The following is a 22,433-nucleotide window of genomic DNA, read 5'->3' as shown; positions in this document are numbered from 1 at the left end:
TGCGGGTGGATTCTTTACCAGCTGAGCCACAAGGGAAGCCCAAGGATACTGGAGTGGGTAGCCTTTCCCTTCTCTAGGGGATCTTCCCAACCCAGGGATATTGGAGTAGGTGGCCTATCCTTTCTCCAGCAGTCTTCCCAATCTGGGAATCAAACCGGGGTTTCCTGCACTGCAGGCAGATTCTTTACCAACTGAGCTATCAGAGAAGCCACTTTATTGCCATAGTTGTTTTATTCAAATCTAAAGTCCATAGTTATTAATTTACTTTTATTTCTTTGGCTGCTCCCAGGTCTTAGCTGCAGCATGCATGATCTTTAGCTGAGGCACACAGGATCTAGTTTAGTGATCAAGGATCAAACCCGGGCTCCCTGTACTGGGAGCATGGAGTCTTAACCAGTGGACCATGAGGGAAGTCCCTATAGGCATTAATTTTAATTGTCTTTACAGTTTTGTTATTTCCAGGTAAAATGATTCTTTTGTTCTATTTGGTTTCTAAATGTTGACAGATTTCACTGTGGAAAGGTGGGCTCACTTTGACAAAGTCTATCAATAACCAAGTTAACAGGGGACTAAAGATGAACAGCAAGTAGATTAGGTGGCTTAAATACAATGTTGGTCTTCTCTCACATGTATATACCGAAAGGATGACCACTTTCCCAACTTTACATTCCTTTGGTTTTAGACAGGCCTAAACACCAAGTCCACGAGGCAAGCACGTACCCACAGCACCAGCCTGCCCGTTCTCAGCAGCCATCATCAGCGGTGTTTTCCCTGAATTGTCTGCCGCGTTCACTTGAGCACCATGTCTCAGAAGAAGCTGCAAGCACTCCACGTGATCAGCAAATGCTGCTGCATGAAGTGGTGTCCTAACGATTTAAAACAAGTATGATGTTAGCTTCCTATAAACGTAACACACTCCCTTTCTATGTGTGCCTGAGAAACACGTGCACGGTGTCATCTTAGGGATTTAAAGCTTACTGCTTACAGAGATGGTGACCAAGTCCTCCCAAAGGCCATTCGGGGTAGACACTGAAGTGTCACCCATGTGAATGGCACCCCTAGATTTGGGAGGTGTAGGCAGTGGTCCTGATGATAAAAGCATCTTTACTGACCCTTTAATCTTGAGTTCCAATGACCTCTCTCATCACTGATAAACACACTTTCAAAATGAGGCCTTAGATTTGTAGATAATTGGCTATTTTTTTTTAAAAAAGCCTATATCATTTAATATGAATGGCTGGTTTCTTTGGGAGGACAATTTGGCATGATTTATCAAAATTAAACACTATGATCTTTGTACCAAAAAATTCCAATTCTAGCACTTTTATCTCCCAGATGCATTTGGTCATGTAAACAGATACGTGTACTAGACTGTTCACTGCACCATTCATTAAAACACCAAAATTCTGAAGCAATCTAAATATTCTTCAAAGGAGGACAAGCTGATTAAATTATAACATATCCAGTCAATGGAATAATATGAAGCTTTAAAAAAGAATATAGTAAATATTTACGTTCTGGTATGGAAAGATGGCCAAGATATCTTAAAAGGAGAACATTAATATAGAATGTTTTCATTTGTATAAAAAGAATATAAGCATATATATTTTTATATATTTATATAGTTATATATACAAAATATTTGGAAGAAAATAAAAATTTAGAAAGAACAGTTTAAAGTAGTTTTCTCAGTGGAAGAGGCTGGGGCTTCTGGACTAAGAGGGTAATTTCTTTATATATCATCTATTATACTTAATTTTTAAAAACATGTCTATATATTACTTTTTCAATCAAAAACAGATGTTTGGCCACTCTGTAGCCACAAAGAAGGCTAAGATTCATCAGACAAGAGCCATGCTCTTAGGATCACTTACCTGCCTTTGTCATCTCTACAATTGACAATACTGGAATCTATGGCCCCGAGTAACAGTGATGCACAATTCTCATGATCATTTATTCTAAAATGAAAATAGATTTAAAATTTTAAAATCTTGCTCTCTAAAAAATTACATATCCCCTCCTACTCCATCTTTCTATGCACTATATCTTTAATAATCTGATCCATTTAAAAATTTTGATACAAATTTTGAGCAAAAGTTTCATTTACCAAAGAAGAATTTCAACATTATGAAGATTGGAAAACCACCATGTATGGAATCTTCCTGGAATAAAATGTCTTTCTAATTATCCAGAGGGATACTATTGTCAACCCCAACGTATTTTTAGAATTTGGCAGACAGGTGACTACTGATGCACCTGAAGAGCTCTTCCCATGGGGTGTGCTGTGGTTCCCAGTCCACCCCTTCCTACTGTTTCCCTGGGTGGTCTGTGAGCCACTTCACAAAAAGCTCCTGAAAAATCATTAACATTAGATACTGCACTTTGATATCAGACTTATTTGCCTTCAGCTGCAAAATGGAATATACTGGTCTTATCTGTAATCTAAAAGTGTTTTCCTTCTGCCAAAAGCCATTTTTCCAGGTGTGTTTTAAAGAATTCAAGCCACACCATTAACTTCCAGTGTTTCTACTTACATTGCACAGTGCAGTGGAGTGAAAGGATTACCGATAAATGTTCGAAAACATTTCTGCTCCAAAAGTACCTCTATACAGTTTTCATTACCTGCAAGGAACCAAAAGGATTTAGGGAGCTTTTAAGATGAAACTTTGTTTAATGAAAGTTTCTATTTTTTCATTAAGTACTGAATTCTGGCCTATGAATTTTCCTAAATTGACTGAATGATCATTCTCCATGGAATAAAATTCACCAAATGCCAAAATGTTTTCAACTATGTTCATAGGCATTCTGAGATACAATGAATAAATTAAGCAGTGATGAGAAAGAGACCTCATCTGCAAGCAGAACAATTCTATCATACTCACAGCTCTTAGCAGGTAGGTGCCTAACATAGGTACGCCTCAGTTTGTCCATATTTACAACAGAAAATTTCCCTTTTACCCACATGAATAGGTTCACTTATAATTATGCACCCTAGGGAAGGGAGGAAGATGTGATTGATAAAAAAACAGTACTTATGATAATGCAGGTTAAAGGACTTTGACTATAAAACACTATATAGTATTTAAAAGGGTACCAAGAATAGTTCCTGGCAAATAGTCCAAACCCACTAAGTATTTCTTAGTAAGTAGATGAATGAATGTGCCACTAAGCATTTTTTAGTGAGTAGATGAATGAATGTGAATAATTACTTTCAACAAAATGGCAGGTAGTTTTCAAATCAACTGAATTTAAGTAAGGCCCCAGCTCTGTGAGCTTACTTGTTATATGATCTATGAGCCTCTATTCCCTACATATAAAAAAATCAGAGAAGGAATACCTGCCCTATTGATGTTACAGGATGATGGGAAATTTACTTGATAAAGGACCTAAATGAGGTTTGTGATGCAATGTTCTCATACAATTATTAGGGCAAGAAGGTAAAACTATTTGGCTTTGGAATATGGATTGTTGCCCTGGAAACCTCTTCTTGGCTGCGTCCTGTGCTAAATTAGAGCTCTCTTCTGATCTACCCCAGAATGATGTTGATTGAACAATTTTAAGTATTAAAATAAGTCAAACTTTTTTGTACTTATAGAGAAGAAAGGTGAAACTTTGCTTTTAGGAGGACTGAGAAGTATATGAAGTAATGAACATAAAAATCCCCTAATTTTATGTGAGTTATACTGTTTAGCTTTCTAACTATATCCAACTCTCACTCAAATATTCCAAGACATTTCAACCTCACTATTACTATGAATTTCCCTGAAGGACCTAGCTTGGGGCAGCATCTACACAAACCATTTCTTGGAGGCTATATGAATCTCAATCTAAAGGTCTGTGTAGGTAGGACTGGGGATCCTTGAATGCTTTCAGTGTTTCAAAGTGCTCAGTGAAGGAGATTCTGGGAAGAGGGGAGCTTAAACCTGCAATCTGGAAGACTACCCTGGAGTGTAGACTCCAGTGGATTGTTTAGGAGAGGCCTGCTCCCCTTCCCTGGCTAGTACCTGGAGAGGCCTTAGAACAGACAGACCTATCACCCCCGCCCCATCCAGCTTCACACGGGAGAAAATGTGGTCTCTGGGAGGTTTGCCACCTGCTGTTATAATCAACACTGGCACTCTATCACCCCCTTCCTGCAGGTTTTCCAGTGCCAGATAGGCCTTGCAGCTTAACTCACATGGGGGTTAGGGAGAACTTACCCATTAGCAAGTAAATTAAAAAAAAAAAAATCACAATCCTCCAATGGCAGGGAGGGAGCAAAATCAAACTGAAAAAGTGGAAAATGTGACTCTTACTGAGGTCAGAACCAATGAAAAAAAGAGGATCGTAATAAAAACATAATGAAAGATCTTAAATTGATACAGTTAGAGCACCATAAAACTTTTCTGGACCCAATAATCATAGTTTCTGAGTGAAAATTTTAATAGAAGAATTGATTATGGATAAATAAAACAATAGAAGCAGAGTAAGAAATATCAATAACTTCAGATATGCAGATGACACCACCCTTATGGCAGAGAGTGAAGAGGAACTAAAAAGCCTTTTGATGAAAGTGAAAGAGGACAGTGAAAAAGTTGGCTTAAAGCTCAACATTCAGAAAACTAAGATCATGGCATCTGGTCCCATCACCTCATGGGAAATAGATGGGGAGACAGTAGAAATAGTGTCAGACTTTATTTTTTGGGCTCCAAAATCACTGCAGATGGTGACTGCAGCCATGAAATTAAAAGATGCTTACTCCTTGGAAGGAAAGTTATGACCAACCTAGATGGCATATTAAAAAGCAGAGACATTACTTTGCCAACAAAGGTCCATCTGGTCAAGACTATGGTTTTTCCAGTGGTCATGTATAGATGTGAGAGTTGGACTATAAAGAAAGCTGAGCGCTGAAAAATTGATGCTTTTGAACTGTGGTGTTGGAGAAGACTCTTGAGAGTCCCTTGGACTGCAAGGAGATCCAACCAGTCCATCCTAAAGGAGATCAGTCCTGGGTGTTCACTGGAAGGACTGATGCTGAAGCTGAAACTCCAATACTTTGGCCACCTCATGCGAAGAGCTGACTCACTGAAAAAGACCCTGATGCTGGGAGGGATTGGGGGCAAGAGGAGAAGGGGATGACAGAGGATGAGATGGCTGGATGGCATCACCGACTCGATGGGCATGAGTTTGAGTAAACTCCGGGAGTTGGTGATGGACAGGGAGGCCTGGTGTGCTGCGATTCATGGGGTTGCAAAGAGTCGGACACGACTGAGTGACTGAACTGAACTGAACTGAACTGAAGAAATATATTGACATGAATTTGAGCAAACTCTGGGAGATAGTGGAAGACAGAGCAGTCTGACGTGCTACAGTCCACAGGGTTGCAAAGAGTCAGACAGGACTTAGCAACTGAACAACAGCAAGAAATATATGGGAAAATATTCATGTAAGCTTAGGAGTAGGAGATCTTTTCAAGCAAGACTGTAAACCTACATACCATAGAAGAAAAAATCTCACAGATTCAACTACATAAAAGTTCAAAATCTTTACATGGAAAAAGATATCATCAACAAGGAGCAAAGACCTACTGAGGAAAAAACATTTGCAACACACATAACACAGAGAGGATTCATATTCTAAGATAAGGTGCTCCTACAAATGTGTGAAAAAAGATAAACAACTCAATAGGAAAAAAATGAGCAATAGTTGGAAAAAGTAATTTCCAGAAGAGGAAATGCAAATATATAAATCAGTACACAATTAAACAAGGAAACACAAAATAAAATGAGATACTCTTTTTTTGTCCTTCAAATCGACAAAAATTAAAAAGATGATATCACCTTGGGCTAACAAAAGCTTTTATTTACATTTGGTGGGGGTAAAAATTATGCCATACTAAAGGAGTATGGTATAATTTATTAAAGTTAGAAAATATACAAGCCCTCATCAATAATTTTCCCTTTGGAAATTCATCTAACAGAATAAAGTATCATGATATGAACATACACACTGCAGTACTGTTTGTAGTGAGAAAAAACCTAAAAACAATTTGAATGTTCATCAACAGGGATCTGGTTGAATAAGTATTAAATTCTGATATATACCCTCATACTCATGCATGTCTATACCTATTTATCTGCTATAAAATATACAACTATTAAAAAGATCAATGTATATAGATACACATTGATTTGTAAGGATATCTGCAATAGAATGTTGAGTGCACAATAAGAAGTTATAAAATATTTGTTATATCATTCTAGTTTTAAAAAAGATGTACATACATATATATTGATTTACACTCTCAAGGGAAAATTATGAAAAATAAACACCAAATTATATCAAAAGGTGAGTTTGGAAATGAAGACTTAATTTTACTTTACAGGCTTCAGTATTTTTGAAATGTAACAATTATCATGCATTGTACTTTTTCTATTCAAATAAGTGAAACACAAAATTTTAAATCTCCTCAGTAGCAAGAGTAACTAAATAAATGGGACTATGAGACATAAAAATGCAATGCTAAAAGATAAATCATGCACCTACCAGCTGTCAATAATGACATTATTACATCATATTGTTTTGGTTGTTTTTAGCTGTATTATTTCAATTCCTTGTAGGATCCCTGGTTATTCATATAGAAAAGAAAGCCTGATTTAAACTAGTTAGTTCATCAGAAGTTCTGATGAGGAGTTACATGCTACTGGTTAACAAAAAGTGTAAAGTAAATTTTCATTCCAATAAGGCATCATGGTAGCCATGGAGGGAAAAATATTTTCTAAGAAGGGTATTTTTGTTTGTTTGTTTTGCAGTATCTGAATGCAGAAAGATTGGATACCTTGGTTACAGCATCATGTTATGTTTTCACTTCCTTTGAGATCACAGTGATGTTGGGATAGGAAGTCTATCAGAATCAGTCAAGTGACAATTAACTCACCATTGTAACAAGCCCAGTGCAGTGGCGTGTAGCCTTGGTTGTCTTTGAAAGAACAGTCCTCCTCGGAAAGTGCCATCTGGAGCAGCTCACTCAGCCACGTGGCATGGCCACGAGCAGCCGCATAGTGCAAGGGTGTCCTCCCTCTGGAGTCTTTACACAGAATCGACACTTCTTGTTCCAGCAGCATTTGCACACATTCCTCATGTCCCGTCATGATCTGATGAGTCGCAATTAAAAACACAACACAACTCTAAGAAGACTCAGCAAGCAAAGTTGTTGACTAAGTGAGGTTAGCCTCAAAGTAAGTGGACAAAACGCCCAGGTCTTAAGGGGAAAATCTCTTATCCTACTTCAGAGAAACGCAGAACAACCTAGCAAGAATTCCTAACAGAAAGGTCTGTGTGAACACCAGCATTTTAGGAACATCTCTTGACTTGCCAAACATAACCATGGAAAGTATCATGATGCAGTGGAAAGTATCAGCTTTAAAATCAGGAAGATGTGAGTTAAATTCTAGCTCCCTCTTGTAAAACTTGGACAGGTTAATTTATCTCTCTATGCCTAACTTTACCCACCTGTAAATGGGGATAGTAATAATGACCTCATAGGCTGTTGTGAGGACTAATGAGATATGTAAAGGCTCCCAGACTGCTGTGTGGCCCATAGGAAGTACCCAAGAAATAAGTTCTAAGATTATGGCATTAAACATTTAGAGTTAGGGTTAGGGCTAACCCTAATCCTCTTCTTTTCATTGATCAATGGTGGTCAGCACCATCTTTAAATAACAATTTCCTGATTTCTGCTTGTGTTTCATTTAGATTACTTGATATACTTAAAAAAAAAAAACAGTTCAGCAGGTGTGTATGAAGAATTACACACAGTGTACTTATTTCAGCAGAGTACATACGTCAGGTGATAAATGGGCCCACATTGTAATAAAGAACAATTAAAAATAGCGTGATTACTCAAAACTAGGTAATCATCAGAATAAATTACAACACCTGCACACAATGGAGGATTAAAAAAGGGCAGAAAAATATTTAGTGATATGGACTAAGATATTTGATATAAGAAAAAAAAAGGTTCCAAATAGCATCTTCTGTATTCTTTTTAAGATTTAAAACAAATCTATATTTAGAAAAAAGACTGGTGATATAGTTATCTTCAGGAGGTAAGATTACTAGAGATTATGATTTTGTTATTTGTGCTTTAAAATGTCTTTTGCAAATTCCTATGATGTGCATGCAATCAGAAGGCAGAACCAAGTCTAGCAACAATAGGTGTTCATGTATCTATTATCACAGTCAAACATGACAACTCAAGAGCAGAACCTAAGAGTACCTGCCATTATTTTATCTTTGCAAAAGATTCTGTAATTTCTTTTTGACTGACTGAGGTTAATTGGCTATCTCAGGGAACAATCTTGATACTAAAAATTCATAAGAAGGTAAAAAAGAAGAAGAAGAAACAAGTTCACTGCAGAACTGCTGACTAAAGCTAAGGAAGACGTACATACCCCTCTGTGTAAAGCTGTGCAGCCCATGATGTCCACAGCATCGACATTTGCTTCCTTTTCAAGTAACAATGAGACAGCATCACTGTGTCCATATGCTACTGCAAGCATTAGTGGGGTTCTAGGAAAAGAGAGAAAGTGGGCTTTTATTTTTAATTAATTTATGTTAATTGGAGGATAATTACTTTACAGTGTTGTGATGGCTTCTGCCATACATTGACATGAATCAGCCATGGGTGCATGTGTCCCACCCATCCTGAACCCCCCTCCCACCTCCCTCCCCACCCCATCCCTCTGGGCTGTCCCAGAGTACCAGCTACGAGTGCTCTGCTTCCTGCACCGAACTTGCACTGGCCATCTGTTTTACACAGAGTAATATACATGCTTCAACGCCAGTCTCTCAAATCATCCCACCCTCGCCTTCTCCCACAGAGTCCAAAAGTCTGTTCTTTACATCTGTGTCTCCTTTGCTGTATAGGATCGTCGTTACCATCTTTGTAAATTCCATATGTGTTAATATACAGTATTTGTTTCTTTTTCTGACTTACTTCACTCTGTATAATAGGTTCCAATTTCATCCACCTCATTAGAACTGTCTCAAATGCAGTCCTTTTCATAGCTGAGTAATACTCCATTGTGTATATGTACCACAACTTCCTTATCCATTCATCTGCTGATGGGCATCTAGGTTGCTTCCATGTCCTAGTGCTGCACTGAACACTGGGGTACACTGTCTCTTTCAGTTCTGGTCTCCTCGGTGTGTATGCCCAGCAGCGGGATTTCTGGGTTGTATGGCAGTTCTATTCCCAGTTTTTTAAGGAATCTCCACACTGTTCTCCATAGTGGCTGTACCAGTTTGCATTCCCACCAACAGGGTAATAGGGTTCCATTTTCTCCACACCCTCTCCAGCATTTTTTGTTTGTAGACTTTCTGATTATGGCCCTTCTGATCAGCATGAGATGATACCTCATTGTGGGTTTTGATTTGAATGGGCTTTTAAAAAGAAGATTAAAAAATACTCATCACTTCCAGTGGGAGCATCTTCCTCTCTTCCTTTGTCTTTCTGTCTCTCTCTTTCTCGGTCTCTCTCCCTTCTTGACAATCGCTTAGTATTTTCTGAGTGTCCCTGATTTGCTGTCTACTACCTGGAACAAGCTATTTGCCTCTGGTCTCTAATGATCACACGAAATGGTGGCAGTGGAATGATCAATACGAGTAGGGCAGAGGAAAGTTCCACCTCAAAATGCTCATTTGAATCCCATCGTTTTCAGAACTATGCAGCACTGGACAAATATCAATTGAGTAGGGAGTGTGTGTGTGCATGTAAGAAATGCTCTTGTTTCTATCAGAGCAACTGTGAACTACTTTTACAGTTTTTTATGTTGGATTCCGGTTCAGTATTTCATTTGAACAAAGCTCCATTGCCTTAAAGAAAAGTAGGACAAGTCCAGAGGAAGAACCCAAGTGCTGGGCTCCAGGAGGTGAGGTCCAGTTCTGTCTTCGACATGAACTCATACATCTGGGGTGAGTCACCAGTGCTTTATTGCTCTGCGTTTCCTATTTGTAAGAGAAGACTGGGTGGGAGAATAGGCTAACAGATGGAAAATACTTGGGGAAAAAAAAACTCAGGAAGGATAAAAATATGAAGGATTTTTATGGAGGCGATAACTTCTTGAGGTCTGTCGTATTCCATTATTAATTTAAAAAATGCGATGGCAGCAGCTTCAGAAGAGGGTAAAAATGAACAGGAAGAAGGAACAAATGAGGAAATATTTTTGAAAAGCCAGAGCACAAGGCTACATATATAAAGTTAGCTCTTTCTCATCAAGATACACACACACACACACACACACACACACACACACACACATTTTTCTTGGATATATACTCCAGTGCAAAGCTACTTCATTCTTCTAGGACCCTCATCCATCAGTTTCACCCCAGTATAAACACCAAATCTAGAATTCAGCATTCAGCCCTCCTAGCTGTTTAACAAATTAACTGATCAGTTGTGATTTGAAATGTCAACCCCAGGTGTGAGAACACTTACTGTCCTTTGGCATCTTTCACGTCAACCACTTCTGGGTTGTCTGCAATTTCTAGTAATAGCCGCATACACAGCGTGTGACCATTAATTACTGAAAAAGAAAATAATGGACATTCTTTTAACAGACCACACAGATCCCTCCGAAATAAAATTTATCTGGACTTCAAATTGGTGGTTTCCAAATGTTGCTTGAAGGCAGGAGGAGAAGGGGACAACAGAGGATGAGATGGCTGGATGGCATCACTGACTCAATGGACATGAGTTTGAGTAAACTCCAGGAATTGTGATGGACAGGGAGGCCTGGCGTGCTGCAGTCCATGGGGTCGCAGAGAGTCGGACACGATTGAGTGACTGAACTGAACCGTTGCTGATGGGCATCCCCAGGTGTCCAGCTAGTGCCAGCTGCTGGGCACAGCAGGCAATGCGTATGTTACCAACCCATCTCCACTTTCTTCCTATCAAGGCACTGTGGTCCTCACCTAACTTTCTTTCCTGGATGCTGTACAGAGGCTTTTTTCCTTAAAGAGGACATCCTTTCTTATCTACTCCTATAGAACCGATCATCTCACCCCACTTTCTGGGTAACCTTTCTGTTCCTCTAAGGGAGTGTCCCAGCTCTGTACAACCTTCCTGTGTCCAGCCTATCTCAAGTCCTTTTTAAAGAAGGTTGAAGGCGGAGGAGAAGGCAGAGGAGGAAGAAGAGGAGAGCAGGTGAAGGAGTGGGGAGCAGAAGAGAGGAGGAGGGAAGAGGGGAGGGAGGGAGATGGGAACAGAATCTGCTTCTTTTCCCCATCATTTTGCATTCTGAGGTGGGTGTTCTGACTGATGACTGGCAACTTTAAGTCAAACCTTAAGCTGGCAATGCTAGCCATTGGCTCGCTGCTCACTGATTGACTGGCACTCCCAGAGGACTCACAGATGGCCCCCCGCCCCAGGGGCTGGAGGACTGCTCCGTCTGAGTTTCTCATGTCAAAGCCCTTGTTTCTCTGCCTTCTCCCAGCAGCCTCCCACCCTCTCTCATCCTTGCTGAGCTCGGACTGGGGCAGCAGGCCCTCACCCGGCCCCTCGTCACTTAGCTACCCAGGAGGGAACTTGCAGCGGGCAGGAAGCGTGGCCCCAGTCTTGTGTTGGCCTTGAGTGCCTGGGGTGGGACCCACGGACTCGCCCTGCCCTGTGCACCAGGCAAGGTGTCCTTTAGGAAGAAGGCCCTGGTGCCACAGCGTCAGGAAGCACCTTCCAGGCTGATAATCCGCGGGGTAGGGTACTTTCCTTCAGCTCGTTGAATGGAACCCACAGCCTTGCAAAAGACATGATTTTCTACTCAGGGAGTAGGATGAGAACAAATACATTGAAAATTCTGAACGTGACCTTTTCTCCTCTCTGAACAATAAGAACACCATAAAATACATTGCATTAAGCTTGTTATGGTTGTGGAGAGAGAAGGGAATAGATACAGCTATGTTAGGCTGATAAAGGCTCTTCTTAGAGCTGTGTTTTACAGCCCTTTTTATTGCATGCCAGTCATGAGAGAAGGCTAATTTAACGACGACACATTTTTCAGGGACAATACGTATTAGAATTAGCTCACATTCATCAACACCACTCAAATTAACTACAGGGATAATACCCACATTTTGTAGACCATTGCATTCAGCTAATTCTCAGCAACATCCCATTTATGTACCTCAGGAGGAAATCTTGTAGAAATGTTGTTGCTCTTTTGCTTTCCGTTTTAAAAATTACATTAAGTCTGTTAGCACTAGTGAAATATACAAGAGGTTTAATGTATGCTTAAAAGAAAATAATTAGCAGAGGACTGATAGTTAAATACTACAAGTGGTATTATAATACTCATGAAATATAGCATATTTTGATTGATTCCTTTTTCTATATCAATTTGACATTGTTTAAATTGTTGTTGTTGTTATTTAGTCGTTAAATCATGTCTGACTCTTTGCCATCCCTTGGACTGTAGCACACTGGGTTCCTCTGTCCTCCACGATCTTCTGCCGAATGCTCAAATTCAAATAGTCATAATCATAATAGTTTCAGGGATTTTTATTTTTGCCTAAACTGAAAAAGGGGAAAAATCATCTAATTCATATCATTCATCCATTATGAAGGAAATGGCAACCCATTCCAGGATTCTTGCCTGGAGAATCCACAGACAGAGGAGACTGGCAGGCCATGGTCCATGGGGTTGCAGAGAGTCGGACAGGACTGAAGTGATGAGCACATCCAGTATGCTGGAGAACAAACGAATTCCTACAGTACTGTGTTTTTCTTGGGCGGGTGCCGTTGAGATGGTGGGAGGTGGGCACCTGTAGCTTTTCTGAACTTAGCTAATAGCCCTCAGTAAATATAACTCCCCCTTATTTTAAAAGAGTGGCCACACTAGAATTCTCGGCTTCCTACACACATTTCCCCCCAATTGCCTTCTAGCAAAAAGATGCCACCATTTCCTTTTGCCGCGCCCTGCCAAACCGTCTTTGTCTGACTAGCTCGGCCTCTGACTATGAGTGACAGCTGTTTCTCATGCTGCTCGAAGACCACCACTGTCGTTAGAACTATCTACCCCAAACCCTCTAAAATCCATCCTGGCTCCTGCTCCTCTCAAGACTTGGAACAAAAAATTGGCCTCTCAAATGAGCTGGAAAAGATTCTGGAAAAGCGGATTCTCAAAGCGCAGGCTAAAGCTTTGCGCAGCAGACATTTTGTGGAGAATAAAACCAAACGACAGCCCGCACCTTCTCAACGGCTTGCGCGGGGGACACCCAAAGGCGCCAGTCCTGCGGACCGCTAGGGGGCGCCATTGGACCACAGCCTTTAGCACGGTGGCACATGAAGGACGATGATTACTCCTCATTGTTTACCTGTTCGCAAGGGCGATTTTCCACAACCAAAATGGGCCCTTTGTAAGTGTCAGGAAGTACTCGGTAACTAAAGCAGGATGCTGACATTAATAATAGGCAACATTAAAAGGAGAACTAAATGTAAACTATATGGTAACACCAAGAATGCCTAGAATGCTAAATTTCATAATAATGCTTAACAAATACCAAAAAGACTAAATGTGATGGGAAATAAGAATTTATAATTTAACCATACCAGTCACTGCTAACCTCATGGCGAAAGTTTTTTTCCAGGAACAACTGCTTCCAGATAATTAAGCAACACCATGCTTTTTCAATCTTTGTATTATTTTTCCTCAGTGGTTTGACATTCAGAGATGCGGATAGCAATGCTTCCACGAAGCCTAACATTCTGAGAAAATTTTCCCAAGTACAAGAATCACAAAGTCTTCTGAAAACTGTTTTCATTCCTTCGCTTCCTCAATACATCCATTATTTCACAGTGAAAGATACTTACTTCTCTTTATAATATCTGCAATCCTGATCAAAGGCTATTATCACTGAACTCCTGAACCCAAAGAAAACTGTGCCTTAGCTGAACTAGAAACTCTTCCACATTACCTTGTCATCTGTGTATGTCTAGAAGCATCTGGTCACAGTTTTATTTAATGCACATTAAAGAAAAGTCACAGAAGAGGCAAATTACTTACTTTTTGAAAAATACATGTAGCTTTTTAAGAGCCTATTTTTACACCTGATGCATCAAGAGTCAGAACAAAAACTGTGTTGGTAAAGCAATTATGTTCCAATTAAAAATAAAAACACTAAAAAAAGAAAAAAAATAAGGAGTAAAACAAATATCATATTAACACATACATATGGAATCTAGAAAAATGGTGCTGATGAACCTGTGTGTAGGGCAGGAGGAGAGATGCAGACGTGAAGAATGGACTTGTGGACACAGCGGGGGAAGGAGAGCGTGGGGCAAGCTGAGAGAACAGCACGGACGGACACACAGCCACGTGTGTCAGACGGCGAGCGGGAAGCTGCGGCACATCACGGGGGCCGAGCGCGGCGCTCCGTGCTGACCCGGGATGGTGGGATGCGGGTGGGATGCAGGTGGGAGGGGGGCTCCCGGGGGAGGGCGCACATGTACACGCACCGCTGAGCTGGGCTGCAACACAACAAAACTAACACAGCCCTGCGCAGAAACTGCACTCCGATTTAAAAATTAAAAAAAAAAAAAAAACTTTAATTAAAAAAAAATTAAGAAAAGAATCAGAGCAAAAGTGAAGAAGTAACACTTAGACTGCAGAATAACATACTCAGCAGACTGCTGTCTGACAATTCCTTTCATGAAGTAGCTGTGAATATTTATTTTATGCTTCAAAATGCTATGAGATTTTAGTCTATGTGATTTATCTGATAATAACAATACACCTTGCCCTTTTTTCCCAGAAAGTTTTGTGACTGCCATTGGCCAAAGGTTCTGAACACTCTTCTGGGTTAAGAAGGTCAGATGCAGCATAGAGGGTTTTTAGGGCAGAATGATAGATATGCATGTGTGTGTGTACTCAGTCATATCCAACTCTACAATCCCATGGACTGTAGCCCACGAGGCTCCTCTGTCCATGGGATTTTCCAGGCAAGAATACTGGAGTGGGTGGCCATTTCCTTTTCCAGGGGATCTCCCCGACCCAGGGATCGAACCTGTATCTCCTGCATTGGCGGGCGGATTCTTTACCACTGAGCAACTTATGGAAGCCCAGAATGGTAGACACATGTCATCAGACATCTGCTCAAATTCACAGAATGTACAATACCAATAGTGGACCCTAATGTAAGGTGTGGACTTTGGATGATCATGTTGTGTCAATGTAGGTTCATCCATTGTAATGAATATGCCAGTCTGGGGAGGGATGTTGATAATGGGAGAGGCTATGCATGTGTGATGGACGAGGGGTATGTGGAAAACCTCTACACCTTCCTTTTCGATGTTGATATGAATCTAAAGCTGCTCTAAAAGCACTTTGGAAGAGCATAGGCATATGTGATGTAGAAAGAGGATATTTTCAAAATCGGGATGAAGGAAGATGCGCCATCCATTTACTCAAGTGGGCCACAAAACTAAGGTAACCAGACTCCTGACAAGACCTACCTGAGGCATGAAGTGGGGTTCTTTTGGTTACATTGTCTTTCACAAAGATGGATGCACCCTGGTTGATAAGTGCTTCCACACACTCCGTATGTCCCTTAAAGGCAGCCAGATCCAGCGCAGTGCGGCCTTTTTCATCCCTGATGTCCAGGTCTACCAGCGACTGCAGAAGGACTTCCAAGGCCTGGTGGTGGCCGTTGTAGGCCTGCAAAGGAGAAACCAACACCTCAAGTGCTCGCTCAGCTTAAACCCCACAGCAATCCATCTGAGGGGCTGAGCCTCCCAGGTCACGGAGGGAGACTCCTGCAGAGAGCACACGGCATAGTTACTGAAACACGGGTGAAACCAGAACTAGATGGAAAAATCACAGTGCACAGACCTCACAGTTTCGCATGAATTTTTTAATGCTCCTTCTCTTTTGTCAAATAACTTACTCCAAAGGTTCTAAATGTATCGATGTATTCTTTTATTTGTATCTATTAATCTAATAATCTAACACAGGCTAATAGCTAAATGGATTAATATATTCTTTTATCCGTCAGCTCAGTCCTAAACACATTGGTAAGATCTAAATATTTATTCAGGAGGCTTTTCTGTTAAACCTGGAGGAAAAAAAAATCACTAAAAACATTGTAGACTTGGTAATTCAGCAGAAGCATACTGATCTTCTGTTGCAGTCCAACATTTTAGTTTCAGCCATGTGATTCTGGCTGAGTTTCTTAATTTCACCTAGAGTTTGTTTCCTCATCTATAAAGTAAGAGCAATAAAAGTTGCGTTCCAGAGAGGATGAGAAGAGATAAAATTTCACAGCCTTTGCATAGTTCGTAATACATAGCTGATGCTTCCTTTTCTCTTGTTTCCTCCATCGATTATAAACAAAACATAAACACAATTATGGAAGTATATTCCATATATTAAGGCCAAGTTCAGTCCTATTGTGAGCTCCTACGCTGTGTTAAAGTTAGGAGGCTTCATACTACTAAAACACAAAACTTAAAGTCTGAAAGGTCATTTTTACTAAGTCTATAAGGTTAAAAAACTGTATATGCACATACAAGGTCAAGGACATTGAAAAAAGGAAAAAAAAAAAGAATACAGTGGGGGTGGGGGATGGTTGGTGGAGGGAAGCAAAGGAGGAGACAGGAAAAGTCTGTCCCATGTATTCAGCAGCCACAGTCGTCTCTCATGTCTCCTATGCTATTTTTCTACTGCAGCCATCACCCAGGCACAATTTATTTGAAAAAAGGCTTAGCGCAGGGTAAGGACTAATTTCTTCAATACCCAAAGAGCTTCCAAAAGCCATTTCAAAAACTAGGAAAATGTGCAAAGGGTATGAAAAGGCAGCTGGCAGAAAAAGAAAAATAAAAAGGTCAATAAACATATGAGAAAAGCATGTAAATTCTTAGGGTACGATTCTTTAACTACCAAATGGCAGTGATTAAGTTTGGGCATGTTCAGGATTAGTTAAGACATGGTGGAAAAAATCAATCTACACTCTGTTGGTGACAGGATAGATTGGTGTGACACTTGTGAAGAGTGATTTGACAAACTCTTATCCAAAATTTTTTTTAAAAAACTAAGTTGCAAATAATAAATACAACGGTTTTGCTGTATGAAAAGCAAATATACTCAGAGAGACACATACCTGTGTCTATGTATATTTTGGTATTCATAGAAAATTTCAGAAGATACAAAGGAAACTAACAGTGGTTATTCTAGAATTGAGAGGTAAAGTAACGAACAAATGGACCCATTTTAACTTAGCCTTTTAAAAACTACTTGAAAATTTAAAAAAAAAATTAAAAACTACTTGAATGTTTTTCTCTCTATATATCAACCACAACAATAACAAAAACTAGATTAAAAGGACCCACAAGGTTTAAGAGCACTAAAAGGAATCGTTTATAAAACTTTCTCATTATATTATTTTTATGAATGATTATGGTTATTATGTTATATACTAAACATATATATTATATGTGTAGTATAATAACTCATATGGTGATGAACCCCAAATTTATATCCCAGTTACTTTATAAGACTTGTATATTCAATTGCCTATGGAAATTTCCACTTGAATATCTAATATACATCTCAAGCTTAACGTGTCCCAAAATGAGTTCTTAATTTTCCTCCTAAAATTTGCTCCATCTCTGTAAATGGCAACTTTACTCTCCTGGTTGCTCAGGCCCCAAATTTTGGAGTCATCTTTGTCTTCCCTCTTAAGCCCAGGGTTGTGGCCCTGCACAAGAGCTTTGAAACACTGGGGCAAGTGAGTGCTAAAAATAGCTTCCCCGCCTCTCCCCACTGCCGTGCCATGCCCTGGTACAGGGGTGTGTCTGCTGAAAGAAAGGGACATTTTTTTGCTCACCAACAGAGGTGTCATCAGGTTATCAGGCACCTGGCAGGAAATAGCTATTCATATCTCTGTAATAATTCGCACACAGGTGTTGGGTAACTAGTAGCCCTCAAGGACATGATCATCTCTACTTTCAAGCCATGATCATCTCTGCTTCTTCAAAATATATCCAGAATCTATCCAGTTCTTCACTATACTACATCCTCTGCTGCCTCAGCGGCAAAAGCTTTCCTTCCCATCCTCACTGTGTGCTGTGCTGTATCGCTCAGTCGTGTCCGACTCTTAGCAACTCCATGGACTGTGGCCTGCCAGGCTCCTCTGTCCATGGGGATTCTCCAGGCAAGAATACTGGAGTGGATTGCCATGCCCTCCTCCAGGTGATCTTCCCAACCCAGGAATCGAACCCAGGTCTCCTGCATTGCAGGCAGATTCTTATCTGAGCCACCAGCAAACTATTACTGAACAGCCACAAGATGAAATCTTTGAACACTCAAGTTGGACATAGCACTCCTCAATGAAAACTCATTGATAACACAACCCAAAACTTCCCATGACCATTCAGACCCTTAGGATCTGGCTTCCCTGACCCTTGATCATCAGCATGGCCCCTCATTCACTCTGTTCCAACCACTAGCCTCCCCTCCCCACTCCCTATGATTAAACAATGCATGTTCTCCTCTGCGTGCCTGGCCTGGAGAGTTCTTCCGCCTCTAAGAGCCACATGGCTTCTTTGGTAATTCTGCTTCAAACATTACCTTATCTAGAGGCTTCCCAGAGCCCAATTAAAACAGATCACTACCCTGTTCCTCAACACATAAGGCACTCTCCAGCCCACTTATCTTGCTTTATTTTATCTTTATAGGATTTATTATTGCTTGGTAACTATTACATATCTACTACTTTGTTATCTAAGATTGGAGGTACTTTGTGTGTATTGCTCACTGCTGTATCCTAGACTCATGCATAGCAGAGTAGACACTCAACAATAAGTTGATGAATAAATGAATGAATATAATTATATTATCATTTATTAGTATTAGTGATAAGAATATATTTTTAAAATAGCAACTGTTTATTGAGGGCACTGTGTTGAGTGCTAATCTTTGCAAACATCCTTTTTATATACAAAAACACAAATCAAGCAATGATAATTAATTCATCCAAGATCACTTAGTAAGTGACAAAGTCAGGATTTGAAACTCAGAATCTGTGACCACTAGTATCTACGCTTTTAGGCAATGTCTTAAAATCTGTCCCAGTAATTCCATTTAGTGAAAGTGAAAGTGAAGTCACTCAGTCGTGTCCGACTCTTTGCGACCCCGTGGACTGTAGCCCACCAGGCTCCTCCCTCCATGAGATTCTCCAGGCAAGAATACTGGAGTGGGTTGCCATTTCCTTCTCCAATTCCATTGGAGACTTTCAAAATACTTTTGTGCCTACGTGTAATGGATCAGAGAGCTGAATAACAAATAGTGAATCAGAAACCTAAGATGGAAAGCCTTTAGTCTAATCTAACTTCTGAAGCAACAGCTAATTTCATGGAGCACTTGCTGTGTGTCAGGCAGGACTGAACATACAGCACCTTATTTGCTCAGACAACCCAGGGCTTGGGTGCTGCTGTTATTCCCATTGTTACCGACAAGGACACAGAGGCACAGATGTTACTCAACACTCTCATGGCCACACAGCCTTCCACGGTGGAGCTGGAATTCTCGGTCATACCTCAGAGCCTGAGCTGCCGGCTTCCTGTGAGCACCTACAGAAAGCGTGCAAGGGCCATAAGGTACACATTTATCTTTTTTATTATAGGAAGTTTCAAACGTGTACGAAGAAGAGAGGATAGTGTGATGATTCCCAAATGTCCATCATCTAGTTTCAGCCATCATCCATTTAAGCCAGCTTGGGAGCACCTATCCTCCTGGAAAGGTGGAGCGTCTACATTAGAGTATAAGTCAATCTATCTCACTTGACCCTGGACTTGAGTCTGTTGCTTATTTGAACTTGAGTTTGTGTAACACCTCTTCTCATTTTAAATTGTAATGGTAGTGACTGACTCAGTTTATGTAGAAACCCTGACTTTAGATCAAAGGGAGATGAGTCCACATAGATAATAGCAGGTTCCAGATGCTATTTGCAAATGCTCCTTCCTTCAGCGTCACTTACTATGATGACAAAGATAGTAAACATTTACACTTTCTGTTATTTGACTTTAGTCTAAAAAAGTAGAATTGGCAACTTATAAACTGCATGCATATCTACAAAGCATGATGGCTAACATATCCAGATGAATAAAGAGAAAACTCAGGGCAAAAAGAAATGCATGCAGGAAGGACGCTCAGGTAGAGGGATCAGCACTCTTCAGGACTGCAGAGTTACATCTCAGGGCACTTAAGTGCTCACCTAAGAACTTCACTCCCATAAAAGACCCCTGAAGCGTCTCCTTTCCATTCTCACAACAAAAAATAAATCCATGTGTGTTAAATTTGCTACTGCCATTTCATTCTTTAAATATTTCCAAGTATATTTCATTTCCACATTAGATCATGCTTATTTTATTTGCTGTCTCACAAGATTCTGCATATTCAGTTCATGGATTGCCAGTGAATACAAAGAATGTTCTTGCTTTACCATAGCAACTTGAAGTTTACTTTGAAGTATAATACTTCCTAGTCCTCTGACTCAAGGTGGTCTAAAGATGGTCATATAGCTAATGTTATAACAGGGCTGGAACCTAAGGCATCTGATGGCCTTTACTTTTGGGCTTCCCTGATGGCTCAGTGGGTTAAGAACCTGCCTACAACGCAGGAGCTGCAGGAGATGTGGGTTCGATCCCTGGGTTGGGAAGATCCCCTGGAGTAGGAAATGGCAAGCCATTCCAGTATTCTTTCTTGGCAAATTCCATGGACAGAGGAGCCTGGCAGGCTACAGTCCATGGGGTCGCAAAGAGCTGGGCACAACGGAACACAGGAGCGCAGCTCAAAGAGGCTTAACATGAAAATACAAGAGTGAACCTGCGGAAGGGAAGCTTCAGATTCCAATCCATGTTTTCTTCTGTATCGGGCACTTGAAAATTCAAAGAGAGGATGGTTGAAAGGCCAGATTTATGTACCGAATTCCCCTTGTCTCTTCATTTAGTCAAGCCTACATCTCTTGAATTTCAGTATGCAAAAGCATTACTATTCAGAGTTGAAGACATAAAATTATGTCTACTAAAACATCCAGAGCAATTTAAGGGAAATAATAAAGGTAAACTTGATAATACAAGAATTTTCACTTACCTTCACACTTTAGAGCTTAACCCTAGAAACAAACTACCATGTAATATGGGACTCTATTCTATGCCTAAATGCATGACTCTATCTTCAGGTAGTTATGTGGTTCTTAAAGTATATAAAAAAGAATACAATAAAACTTCAAGTTCTCTGAAAGAGATTCAAGTAGTCTGGAAAGAAGATCTTTCTCATGTCAGCAGTGCATGAAGAACGAAGCTTGTACATTTTTTTCTATTCCCATCCTAAATCAGGTGTTCAGTGGGTACTTCCACAAATAATTTCTTTTTTTTTTAATTAAAAAAAATTTTAATGGCATCATTAAATTTATCAGCAAGGATGAGGCATTCAATAAACTGCTGGGAAAACAGGTTAGCTATCTGAAGGAAAAAAATCAATTTATGACCTTATTTTTCACATGCAAATAAGTTCCAAATGGATCCAAGAATTATATATAAAAATGGAAGCATAAAAGCCAAGTTAAAAGAAAGATTACAGAGTTTTCTGCATAACTGTGTGCAAAAAAATTTTAAAACTTGAATTAAAACAAAGATTAAAAACTCCAAAAACCCAAAGGTGAATTTACCAGGTGAATCCCAAAAGCCAGGTGGGAAGTGTGTTCCAGGCCAAGTCTGACCCCAAATGCCCTTCCTTCCACAGTCTTTAGTCAAATCTCCACAAATAATTTCTTAAATAACTCAAGGAAGAAGTAATCACACAAAAGAACAAATATATTGGTTCAAAAAGCACGTAGTATTTTGGCTTTCAATAGACAACCCAGTTTAAGCCCTCACTATACATAGCAAACATTTCACATTTTTTTACAAAAGACTTTAAAATATCTCATTAAGTAACTTACATATTTCTTAAACATGATTAATTTCTTTAAATGTTTTAGATTGGAACTGAGGGCAGCAGGAGAAAGAATTTGGAATCTCAACAGAATCCATGGAACAACCGGTCCATCTGGAAAACTCGACAGCTGGAGCCTTTCATTTGCATAGCCTTGTTTCTCAATTTAATTTTTTTCAAGTGGATGAAATGCTTATGAAATTCACTGGGCGGATAACCCTGGAGACTTGAATCATTCAGCCAGGAAACAGTAACTCAAGGCAGGTCAGGTTTCTTGGGGGCAGTCAAGGTTTGGGGGCATCTGGTTCTCTCTCACTGTAGACTCGTCCATGGAAGAAATAATGTGTCTTGAGTTTTAATCAAGTTAATTGCTACAGAAGGTCCTGGGGAGGGTGACGGGCATACTTGTGGGGTTCTTGGAGCAAATGCTAATTTCTTTAAAAAGTATTAGCATTTACAGGGAAAAAT

General features: G+C 40.0%; 1 protein-coding gene across 4 annotated transcripts in view; it reads right to left on the bottom strand.

Moving 5' to 3' along the window:
- ANKRD44 (ankyrin repeat domain 44) overlaps nt 1-22,433 on the bottom strand; it is a 304,247-nt gene that overhangs the window by 10,729 nt on the left and 271,085 nt on the right. For all 4 annotated transcript variants that reach the window (XM_043910502.1, XM_043910501.1, XM_043910504.1 and 1 more), the window contains 7 exons: nt 15,488-15,689; nt 10,481-10,568; nt 8,433-8,550; nt 6,917-7,133; nt 2,535-2,622; nt 1,875-1,958; nt 721-866 (listed from right to left, as the gene is read on the bottom strand). In XM_043910502.1, coding sequence (XP_043766437.1) covers nt 721-866; nt 1,875-1,958; nt 2,535-2,622; nt 6,917-7,133; nt 8,433-8,550; nt 10,481-10,568; nt 15,488-15,689 — 943 coding nt within the window. The remainder of the gene's footprint in view (nt 1-720; nt 867-1,874; nt 1,959-2,534; nt 2,623-6,916; nt 7,134-8,432; nt 8,551-10,480; nt 10,569-15,487; nt 15,690-22,433) is intronic.

The sequence above is a fragment of the Cervus elaphus genome, chromosome 8, assembly GCF_910594005.1.
Source record: "Cervus elaphus chromosome 8, mCerEla1.1, whole genome shotgun sequence".
In the NCBI taxonomy this organism is placed as follows: Eukaryota; Metazoa; Chordata; class Mammalia; order Artiodactyla; family Cervidae; genus Cervus; species Cervus elaphus.
This window is presented reverse-complemented; position numbering and strand designations above follow the sequence as displayed.